Source organism: Cebus imitator, unplaced genomic scaffold, assembly GCF_001604975.1.
Source record: "Cebus imitator isolate Cc_AM_T3 unplaced genomic scaffold, Cebus_imitator-1.0 Scaffold169, whole genome shotgun sequence".
Classification (NCBI taxonomy): domain Eukaryota; kingdom Metazoa; phylum Chordata; class Mammalia; order Primates; family Cebidae; genus Cebus; species Cebus imitator.
The window spans coordinates 1,454,790-1,466,241 of NW_016107484.1; the positions used below are offsets into that span (position 1 = coordinate 1,454,790).

At 41.8% G+C, this 11,452-nt stretch overlaps 2 protein-coding genes across 7 annotated transcripts in view; one reads left to right on the forward strand and one right to left on the reverse strand.

Annotated features, from left to right (window-relative positions):
• The window catches only part of RSRC2 (arginine and serine rich coiled-coil 2), a 23,200-nt gene extending 18,303 nt beyond the window's left edge, over nt 1-4,897 (reverse strand). For 2 of the 6 annotated variants that reach the window (XM_017544342.2, XM_017544341.2), the window contains exons 1-2: nt 4,734-4,897; nt 329-485 (exon numbers count right to left, since the gene is read on the reverse strand). Coding sequence is in view for 2 of the 6 variants with exons in the window: in XM_017544337.2 (XP_017399826.1) it covers nt 329-485; nt 4,734-4,739 (163 nt within the window). In the remaining 4 variants the exon portion in view is untranslated. The remainder of the gene's footprint in view (nt 1-328; nt 486-4,733) is intronic. The other 4 variants (XM_017544337.2, XM_017544336.2, XM_037744225.1 and 1 more) reach the window with 2 other exon arrangements.
• Nucleotides 4,898-5,118: 221 nt separating this feature from the next.
• The window catches only part of KNTC1 (kinetochore associated 1), a 105,335-nt gene continuing 99,001 nt past the window's right edge, over nt 5,119-11,452 (forward strand). Inside the window, exons 1-2 of the mRNA XM_017544335.2 lie at nt 5,119-5,236; nt 7,832-8,002. Of these exons, the coding sequence (XP_017399824.2) occupies nt 7,874-8,002 (129 nt within the window). The 5' untranslated portion in view covers nt 5,119-5,236; nt 7,832-7,873. The remainder of the gene's footprint in view (nt 5,237-7,831; nt 8,003-11,452) is intronic.

The following is an 11,452-nucleotide window of genomic DNA, read 5'->3' on the forward strand; positions in this document are numbered from 1 at the left end:
TGCTATCCGGGTTCACAGCAAACTCCACCTCCACAGTTCAAGAGTTTCTCCTGCCTCAGCCTCTTGAGCAGCTGGGATCATAGGCATGCACCACCACGCCTGGCTTAATTTTTGTATTTTTAGTAGAGACGAGGTTTCATCATGTTGGCCAGGTTGATCTTGAGCTCCTGGCCTCAGGTGATCCACCTGCCTTGGCTTCCCAAAGTGCTGGGATTATAGGCTTGTGTCGCCACGCCTGGCCAACAAACTAAATGAATGTTTTCTTATACAACAGGTCTATATGTTTTACACAAATGCTGACAGTTGTTGCAACCTCTAAGAATCATACCTGACTTTCGTTTTCTTTCTCTTGACCTTGATCGTGATCTTGAATAATGATGTTTTGAAGCTCTAGGAGAAACAGATACATCTGACTGCTCTTTTTTCTTATCTCTATCTGGTGATGTCTTTTCTGGGGCTAGTCCATCTCGTTCTGTATCACTAGCCTAAAAGTTTAAAGACAATGATTAAAGTTCTTAATTACATTTAAAATGTTTTCAATTCCTTAAAAGAAGAGGGACAAAGGGACGGAAGACAGCCCCCGTCTAATCAATAAATCAGAATGGCTGCTTTCCAAGTAGCTAAATATGCTTTGTACACTAATAAGCCTGAATGACTTGAAATGATGAACCTGATACCAAAGCGAGACGTACATTAACTTTCTAACGATTATTTTTAGAACTTTTAAAAGGCGGTTAGGAATGAGGGCTCCAAGTATTTCAAATAAACATTGAAGCAGAGAAAATATAGTCCTTTTAGATGTGTGAACACATTCAGCTGTCCTTACCAATACTTTTCTCTTAGATTAGCATACATGTAAAATATTAAAAATGTGTTGTTAAAGCATAGATACTCAAGACCATAAAATCCTAAAAGAGACAATGCCTCAAGAATATTATAAAATAATAAACAGAAAATTAACTTACCTATGTGAGAACCCCATCTTAATTTCATTAACCCTCTTTAATGAAAACAGCCCCTTGGCACAGTGCTGCTGCCAAATATGGTCTGCCTTGCCTCACATGTGCTCTGGGCTATGAAAACATTGTTTCTGCTTTAAAGCATTTTATAAGTTAATTATTACAATATAAGTTTTACAAATCTCAACTAATGCGGAAGGTAGACAATGGCTGGTTATCTGACCAGAGAATATGAAAATAAAATCATTGATACATCTGAGGAATTGATTACTTAAGAAGAGTTGGCAAGCTAAGGTCCTCTTCCAGTTTCTGTATGGCCTTCGGCTAAGAATGGTTTTCACGTTTTAAATAGGGCCATTAAAAACAAGCAGGGCCAGCACTGTCGCTCACACCTATAATCCGAACACTCTGGAAGTGGAGCCAGGCAGATAACCTGAGATGAGGAGTTCAAGACCAGCCTAGCCAACAAGGGGAAACCCTGCCTCTACTAAAAATACAAAATTTAGCCAAGTGTGGTGGGGTATGTCTGTAAGCCCAGCTACTCAGGAGACTGAGGTGGGAGAATGGTTTGAGCCCAGGAGGCTGAGGTTAAAGTGAGTTAAGATTGCGCTACTGCCCCCTCCAGCCTGGGTGACAGAGACAGTCTTAGGGAAAAAGAAAAAAGAAAAAAAAAAAAAACCAAAAACGCCAAAACAAAACCAAAAAACCAACCAGCCAAACAAAAAACAAGCTAGCAAACAAAAGAATGTGTCAGAGACTGCACAAGGCCCACAAAGCCAAAAATATTTACCATCTGGCCCTTTACAGAAACAATTACGGACTTTTCACTTAGAACATCAGAAAGAATCTGGATTGAATAAACAGGGAATCAAGATACAGTCTTCAGGAGGAGGAATCACATAATGGAGAACTTCTTCCCTTAGGAAGATTAGTTCGGAAATATCAAGTACAATAAATGGGGGTATTGTATTTTAACAAAGCAGGTTGTGAGAGGTCGCATTACTTCAAGTATGTACTGAGGGTCAAAAATGTGCCAAAACCAATGCTAAGACTTAGGGAGTAAAGCGATAAATAAAACAGAAAGGATTTACAGTTCAATTGTGCTGAAAGACATAAATTATGTGTTATTACTCTAACAATGGTATAAAAAGAACAGTAAGAAATAAAGTAACTACCATGGAGGCTCTCATGCCAGCATACTGTATATGGACTTATTTCTTCAGTCTGGGTGACTTCTGGAACCATAAAATTTTTATGCTAAAGGTTTTCATCCCTTAGAATAGAGTTCAACTTCCTCATTTCCCAGATGAGACCCAGCAACATTAGCTGACTCGCTTAAAATGATTCTCCATCTCTATCTCTTTGTTGTTTTTATTACTAATGATACTGTATCCTTAAGGATGATTCTGATTTTTTCCACAATGAATACCAGACATTTTAATATATATTTTTCCTCACCTCATCATTATCCTTAAGGACTATTTCAGATTCATCCATTACTTGCTAAGTACACCTCACACTTGGTAAACAGAAGCGATCTCAAAAATTTTTAGCACCGCTATCACTTTCAGTGCATGACAATTTACTGTCAGAGATAGAATTCCTCCAAGTACTGGCAAATCCCATTTACTTTTGCAGAGAACAAGACTAGAAGTGAAAACAACCTTCGAATATAAAAGCTAGTGCTTAGCCTAGGCAGTAGCTGTCAGGCAATGGTTTATCTAACGTTATGCTTAACATCACAAAGCTGGGCAACAGAGAAACCACTCTGTGACACAGGCTAACTTAAACTTACATCAATCATTTTCATCTGTAAAATATGCTATGGAACAACAAAAACCGCCTTAAACATGAATGATAGGTGGCCATTGAGGCTATGGAAAACTTTTCTTTCCCTGAGGAAATCTTATAGCAGCATAACGCAGGTATCCAGGAAAAAAAAAAAAAAAAAAAACGACTGAATATTAAAATTGCTCTGAAAATTTCTAAGCTTTAATTTAGTACAAATCTATGTGTATACGTCAAACGTTAACTGTAAAACAGACTTCTATTCCAGCACTGGCTCTAAGAGGCAGCCACTTTAGTTTCCTACAAATTTATATTTTGTTGCAAACACCTAATAATGGCTCGAAACAAAGTAGACAAATCTTTCTCCACTACCAAGGAGGTAAGCACTGGATTGAATACTAGGCCACTTCTCCAGGGGATTGTCTTTTTATTTAACAAGGCACGGCAGAAGCAAATGCTTGAATTCACTTTTAAAAATACTGGAACCCGGGCAGGCGCAGTGGTTCACACCTGTAATTCCAGCACTTTGGGAAGTCGAGGCGGGTGAATCATCTGAGGTCAGGAGTTCGAGACCAGCCTGGCCAATATGGTGAACCCCCGCCTCTACTAAAAATACAAAAAATTTCGCCGGGCGTGGTGGTAGGCGCCTGTAATCCCAGCTAATCGGGAGGCTGAGGCAGGATAATCGCTTGAACCCGGGAGACGGAGGCTGTGGTGAGCCGACATCGTGCCACAGCACTCCAGCCTGGGCAACAAGAGCAAAACTCTCCATCAAAAAACAAAAAAACCTGGAACCCAAGAAAAATAGTATTATTCTTTAGTGTATACTGAGGCCCCAAACTCTATAAACAAATGAAAACAGTAAGTAAAAAAACTGGTCTAAACTCAACTAAATATCTGGAGGTGAGTGGGGGCGGGAGGAAGAAAATCATTTGCCTAATTCCACACGTTCAAATTGTTGGGAAGAGCAAACTTTAAAATTTTCACTACGTTTAATAGTTATAGTTATCATCAAAAATAAGGTATAATTTAGTCAGCAAGAAGAAATGCAAAATCTTTACATTTTCCTTTTAACAGAATAACTAGAAACGGAATAATCACATTGTAACGTGGATTCGTCAGAATTGGGCATCTTATACACGCGGCAGGCTTATTGTTCAAAGTAATCTACAAATTGTAGCTCGTATGGGGTCAAGAAGGTTTAAATTTAAAGGAACAAGGTCAGTGACAAAACTTAACTATAATGCTTCTCAGACTTCAAATTGATTATATCACGGGCCACTTCAGAAACCGCTCATCAGTCAGAATTGGTAGTAGTTCCACAACATTTTAAGTTGAATTTTCACTCCCTTTTAACAATACCTTCCTCTAGCTCATTACTACACAATAAATTAGGGCTTACACTGGCAAACGCTAATTAAAATTATGCAACTAGAAGCATCTCATTGGAGCGTACCAAAAAAAAAAAAAAAAAAAAAAAAAAAAAAAAAAAAAGAAAAAACAAAAAAAAAAAAAAAAAAAAAAAAAAAAGCTACAAGTCTCTCTCTTCTTCTTCCACACTATCCCTTACAGACACCCCCTTTTTGACTCAATACTTTTCGGAGACCACTCCTGAACGTCTCTTTCCCAGCCCCTTTCTCCACCGCAAATTCTCAGGCCCTAAAATACTCAGTATAAATCACTAGCCAGGGTGAATAAGCGAAAATGGAGAAAGTTCAGTGGGGCAAAAAGGGACGTAGCGTTGGAAAAGAGAAGAGGAAAGTTCTCGAAAAAAAAAAGGCACTCCCTGCGGCTCCCCACCCCCATCGACAGCGCCTTACTTCCCCCTCCCTACAGCAGGCAGCCATGATGGCGGGCGCAGAAGAAGGCCGCGGCGCCATTTTGTCCACATACACACACAAAAATAAGGCTCTGGGAACTGTTCACTCACTCTTTGGAAAGTAGCAGAAAAGTATCCCTGGCTTTAAACTCAGATTCGGTACCTACCGCCATAGTTCAGAGTCCCGGCCGCTAGAGCGGCGCCTACACTTGTCGCTTTCAACAGTACTGGCCGCTCCGAAGCTTCGCCTCAGACTAAATCGCAAGCGCGAGAGACCCGGATGGCACAAAGGCGAGGAAGCCCGGTACGTCGCACAGCTTGCTGGGAGGAAACAGGGCGGTAACAAGAGTTTCCATAACAACGCATTTCGAAGCGGTGATTGGGTGTTTTTCAAAGGGGCGTGTAAGGACAGCAAAGAGGGCGGGGCGAAGAATACACCCTAGGAACGCGCAGTCGGGAGAACGAAATGGGCGGAGCTCAGGGTGGGGCAACGTCTTATTTCGAGTCTAAAGTAATCTTGGTCTCGTCCGGCCGCCGTAAAGGGGTTGGGTCTAATGTTCTGCCGCCAATTTTAACTTGTGGGATGGAACCCAAAGATTAGAGGCGGTTGCGTGAGTCTGGAAGAGGGACGAGATACTTAAGTGTTCCTCTTTAGTTTCTTCACTTGCAGGTAAGGACGGGGAGCTGCGCTGTGTACGGAACTGGGGGTGCGTTCAGGACGAAGTAGCTGCAGCCTCTGCTCAGTTCCTTTTGTTCTCCCCTTGACGCCGGCAGGAGAGGTTGGTGTCGGTTTTTGCTGGCGGCGATGTCCGGCGGAGAGCGTTTAAGTGTGGAGGCCAAACTGACAGTGTTTCATCTTGCTGATTCTCTCCTATTCGCGCATCTATTCTGCATTTCGCCGCCAGAGTGATCTGAAAATACGTATCAAATCAGGCCATTCGTTTGCTGGGTTCTCTTCCCGCCCCCAACCCCTTGCACTGAGAATAAAATTCAGTCTTGAAGTCGAGGTTTTATTGGGCTTCACTGATCTCTCCCTCACTGTTTCCTGCCCTTGCTTTGACCCGGCAGCAGCGTCAAACGCTTCCGAGCCTCTGAGCCTTTGCACTGTTTCCTTTGCCTACATCGCTTTCCGCCTAAGCTTTGCATACTTCTTGTTATTCAGGGCTCAGCTCAGATGTCACCTTCCCTTTCCAAACAAATCCTTCAGCGACCCCTCACCTTATCTATCTAAGCACTGTTTCCTTAAAATCATTTGCACTTTTTGTAATTGTGCATTTACTTTTTTTTTAGAGAGGTAGCATAACAATTAAGATACCTACTATTTTATTTTTGTCCGTTTTTCCCGCAAGAACATAGACTTCATAATGGCAAAAAAATTTGTGCTTTGTTCACAGCTATATTCCCAGTTCCTGGAAAGGTGCCTAGCACATAATAAGTAGGTATTCAATAAACGTTTGTTGAATAAGTAAATTTGGCAGTTCTGGGCTGTTTCTCTATTTCACAGATGTGGGAAATTGAGATCCATAAAGGTATTGACTTCAAACTGTCCCTCCTTCGTTTCCTCTCTCTCACCCAAACACCAGCCATTAAAACTGTTTTCTATTCTCCAAACATGTTTTGTTTCTGTTCCCTTGTTTATGCCCTTAGGAAGAAGTCTTCCAACATTTAAAAAACTATGAACTTCAATTCTCAGCCCACGTGTTACCTGCTTCCACCAATATCAAATTAGCTAACACTTAAAACTGAATGTTTGCCATGAACCAAGCATTATTCTGTGGACTTTTAAAACTCATAACATTGGGAGGCTGAAGCAGGAGGAATGTTTGAGCCCAAGAGATCAGGGCCAGCCAGGGCAAAATAGTAAGACTCTCAAAAAATCAAAAGTAAAAAATAGAAACTCTTTCAGTTGGGTACAACTGCCTTAGTCCCTTGGTATTGGTATCCATGGGAGATTGGTTCCAGGACCTCCCACAGATGCCAAAACCCTAGGATGCTTAAGTCCCTGTCAAAAAATGGCATATTATTTGAATGTAACCTTGCAACATCTGCCTGTATACTTCAAATCATCTCTAGATTACCTATCTTGCCTAACACGATGTAAATGTAATATGTCTGTAGGTGGAATCTAGGGATGTGGAACTTATGGATATGGAGGGCCAACTGTATAAATATATATATTTTTTCCAAGATGGAGTGCAGTGGGGCAATCTCGGTTTACTGCAACCTCTGCCTCCCGGGTTCAAGCCATTCTCCAGCTTCAGCCTCCCGAGTAGCTGAGATTATAGGTATGCACCATCAAGCCCGGCTAATTTTTTTGTATTTTTAGTAGAGAGGGGGTTTCGTCATGTTGGCCATGCTGGTCTTGGACTCCTGACCTCAGGTGATCTACCCACCTAAGCCTCCCAAAGTGCTGTGATTACATGTGTGAGCCACCATGCCCTACCTGTATATTCCTATTTTACAGATTAGAGAATTGAGGAACGGAAAGATTAAGTGCTTACCCAAGGGCAACTTCCTAGTCATTGTGAAAAAGCACCAAGTCAGAAATTGTTTCTTCCCTGTGCTATCCCTCTTATAGCTATTGAAACATACTTCTAGTAGCACTTATCAAACTAATTGTAATTATGTCATTATTGTTCCCCACCAGTCAAGGATTATTTTTCTCCTTAGTGTTCTTTTCCCACTCAGACTCCAGATAAAATGATTTATATAAATCTTTGCTTGTTGAGATGGGTAAATGACCCTCCTTAGGTTTCAAGCTTAGTCTTTGGTCCAGAAACCTAATTATTTTTTTCCTTTCCCCTTACCATTTTTATTTATTGGATAAGAATACTATGATAGTATTAATGGACTTTTTCTGAACTTCATCTGAAATCTTATCCTGTGATATCTCAGACAATCTGGCATCTAAACCTACACTGTTTCCTGCTATATGGATTTAGCTTTTATTTCAAATGAAAACTTAGTATAATTCCAAACTAGACACCAAAGTAATGGAAGCTCCAGGATGCATTGGTGAGATCAGAATTGTTGGTCTGTGTGTGTAACCCAATACGTTGTTCTCTGGTAATCATCATAGCTCTAGTTCCATTTATGTTATTGGCTCAGAGTGTTTAGTGGCCATAGCAGTAACAAGAAGACAAAGATGTCTGTGTATGTTAATGTTAGGCTTTGGTTTTTGTTTTGTGAGTAAGCTTTCTAATTTCCCGAGGAACCAAGTTCCATGAAACAAGATAATTTGGCGTCTAATTTTATGTTGTTACAGGAAAGACAGTGGTTCCTGACTCAGGAAGACAGTCTCAGAAACATGTGGAATGATATTGAGCTGCTAACAAATGATGATACTGGAAGTGGTTACCTAAGTGTTGGTTCAAGAAAAGAACACGGAACTGCTTTATATCAAGTAAACTTGCTAATGAAGATCTCTTCTGAAAAGGTATTGATTATTACAGTTTCATTCACAGAAGTTTTACCGAGTGCTTAGTAGGCATAGTAGCCCACAGTAAATGTTTTGTGAATGAATGTAGCACTTGCTCAGGGAATCAAGATTCAGTCTTAGATTGCTAGAAATTCACATCGGAATACCCCCTGCATCATGTCAAGATAAGTATTTTCAAAACTCTTGATATTTCATGCATACAAAATGTAAGTTGATACAAAGAATATCCACCACTTACTTGGGAAATAAAATGCTACCAATAGAGTTGAACGCTCTGAGATTCATCCCTAACTCTGTGTTCCTCCTGTTGCCTACCAGAGTCAAGCACCCTGCTGAATATGAGGTTTATCCATGCATTTTTTTCTTTCTTTTTTTCTAGACTGCTCAGCAGGATTTTTTTTTTTTTTTTTTTTTTAAAGACAGGGTTTCACCATGTTGGCCAGGCTGGTCTTGAACTCCTAACCTCAGGTGATCCGCCTGCCTCGGCCTCACAAAGCGTAAGCTGGGAGGCTGGGATTACCGGCATGAGCCGCTGTGCCTGGTTTGTACTGCTTTTAATGTACCATGAATTGTGTTAAAGGCAGTATAGTCCAACAATAAAATAATTAATGTAAGATAAAGATTAACTGTGTTATGAGTAGTACAAATAAATCTCATTGTATTTTTTGGCATAAAATTGTTTATTAGAGGCAAAGATTTAAAGTATAGCACAATTTCTTTTTTTTAAATATTTTGAGTCCTTCAAGACATCTGAAAGCACAGTTTCTGTAATGAGGAAATGACGTGTTGTGGAGAACCAGCTCGGCTGGGAGACCCCCACCCAGGCAGGCTGAAGGTATTGAGAGAGGCAGACACCCAGATAGCCAACAGAGTGGATCTACCCTGGGGACCAACAGCCTGAGAGCCTGTGGGGCTTGCAGCTCTCCAGGACTGAAGGCCCCAAGCAGAGATTCATCCATGCTTTTATTTGCTCTTTGACAGGTGATTCTTATTAATACACAGTTGTTCTACATATACACGTAACTCAGAAATATCCCAGGTAGGCAGCTGTTACCCACCTACGACTAATTACAAACTACAAGGTATCCTCCACAAAGGAGCCATGGGGGCAGGGTAAACTTAATGCTTCTCAACAACATGTCTTTATTTTTTAGTATTTGTTTGATTCTTTCAAGACAGGGTCTCATTCTATAGCCCAGGCTGAAGTACAGTGACGTGATCTTGGCTCATTATAACCTCTGCCTCTTAGGTTCAAGCGATTCTCCTGCCTCACCCTCTGGAGTAGCTGGGATTACAGGCTCCTGCCACCATGCCTGGCTAATTTTTGTATTTTTAGTAGAGACAGGGTTTCACCATGTTGGCCAGGCTGGTCTTGAACTCCTGCTCAAGTGATCTGCCTGCCTTGGCCTCCCAAAGTCCTGGGATTAAAGACATGAACCACCGTGCCTGGGCTTTATTTTTTTTATTTATTTATTTTTTTTTTTTTGAGACGGAGTTTCACTCATGTTACCCAGGCTGGAGTGCAATGGCGCGATCTCGGCTCACCGCAACCTCCGCCTCCTGGGTTCAGGCAATTCTCCTGCCTCAGCCTCCTGAGTAGCTGGGATTACAGGCACGCACCACCATGCCCAGCTAATTTTTTGTATTTTTAGTAGAGACGGGGTTTCACCATGTTGACCAGGATGGTCTCGATCTCTTGACCTCGTGATCCACCCGCCTCGGCCTCCCAAAGTGCTGGGATTACAGGCTTGAGCCACCGCGCCCGGCCTGGGCTTTATTTTTTAATATTATCAGGAGGCTTAAAACATGGAAGCGGCTCAGGCCTTTCTTGACATCAAGGCTGCTGCTGAAAAATAATAGTGTGTGCATATATAGAGTCTTGGATTCTGTTAGGAACTAAAATTCTATCTATGAGCGTGGGGCATATACTTAACACATTTTGAACATCTGCTATGTTCTGAGCCCAATATTAGGCACTCGGACATAAGACGGCATCTTACTCATTCCTTTTAGGATCTTACCTTAATTTTAGGCACACAGCACACAAACAATTAAAGATATTTAGCTGTGCAGGTCAGCATATGCTAAATGCCAAATGAACAGTACAGACAGTAAATGTAGTAGGAATTCAGAAGATGGAGAGCTCATTGTGGGTTGGGCAGTTTAAAGAGCATTTTCTTAAGAAATTATGCGTGAGCCTGGTGTGGTGGCACATTCTGTGGTCCCAGCTCTTCAGAGGCTGAGGCAGGAGAATTGCTTGAGCCCAGGAGTTCGAGGCCAGCCTGGGCAACATAGGGAGACCACATCTCTTAAAAAAAAAAAAATTAAAAATTGACTGCACTTGCCTTGGGCCTTAAGACGGGGAAGAACAGACTAGGCAGAGATAACAGTGTGGACAGAACCCCAGAAGATATAGTGCCCTTCCTTTTTTTTGTTTTTTGAGGTGGAGCTTGCTCTGTTGCTCAGTCTGGAGTGCAGTGGTTCGATCTTGGCTCATTGCAACCTCTGCCTCTCGGGGGTCAAGCGATTCTCCTGCCTTAGTCTCCCCAGTAGCTGGAATTACAGGCATCCGCCACCATGCCCACCTAATTTTAGTGCCATTCCTTGGTAGCAGTGCCTTTGTGTAACCTTTTACTAGTTGATGAAGCAAGTAAAAGATAAGGAGGCTGGGCACATTGCCTCAACCACTTGTATTCCCAGCATTTTGAGTGGTTAAGATGGAAGGATCATTTGAGTACAGGAATCCTAGATCAGCCTGGCCAACATAGTGAAAACCCCATTATATTTAAAAAAAAAAATTAGTCAGTTGTGGTGGTGTGCACCTGTAATCCCAGCTACTTGGTTTGGGGAGGCAAGAAGATCCCTTGAGGCCAGGAGTTTGAGGCTGCAGTGAGTTATGATGGCATCACTGCATTCCAGCCTGAGCAACAGAGGGAGACCCTGTCTCAAAGAAAAAATGAGATAGAAGAGGGATCAGAATGTTGGAGAATTTTCAAGAATTATACCTGGAGAAGGTGACTTTTGAAATAGCCATAAAATCAGGTGATTAGCTGTATTTTGTCAGGGAAGAATAGGACTAGTTAACATTTATTGAACATATACTAGGTGTGAGGCTCTTTTTTTTTTAGATCGAGTCTCACTCTGTCACCCAGGCTGGAGTGCAGTGGCACAATCTTGGCTCATTGCAACCTCTGCCACCTGGGTTCAAGCGATTTTCCTGCCTCAGCCTCCCAAGTAGCTGGGATTACAGGCGTGCATCATTGTGCCTAGCTAATTTTTGTAGTTTTTAGTAGAGATGGGGTTTCACCATCTTGGCCAGGCTGGTCTTGAACTCCCGACCTCGTGATCCACTCACCTCGTCCTCCCAATGTGCTGGGATTAAAGGCATGAGCCACTGTACCCAGCCATGTGAGGCTCTTATAAGCTCTTTACATTAATTCATGTAAT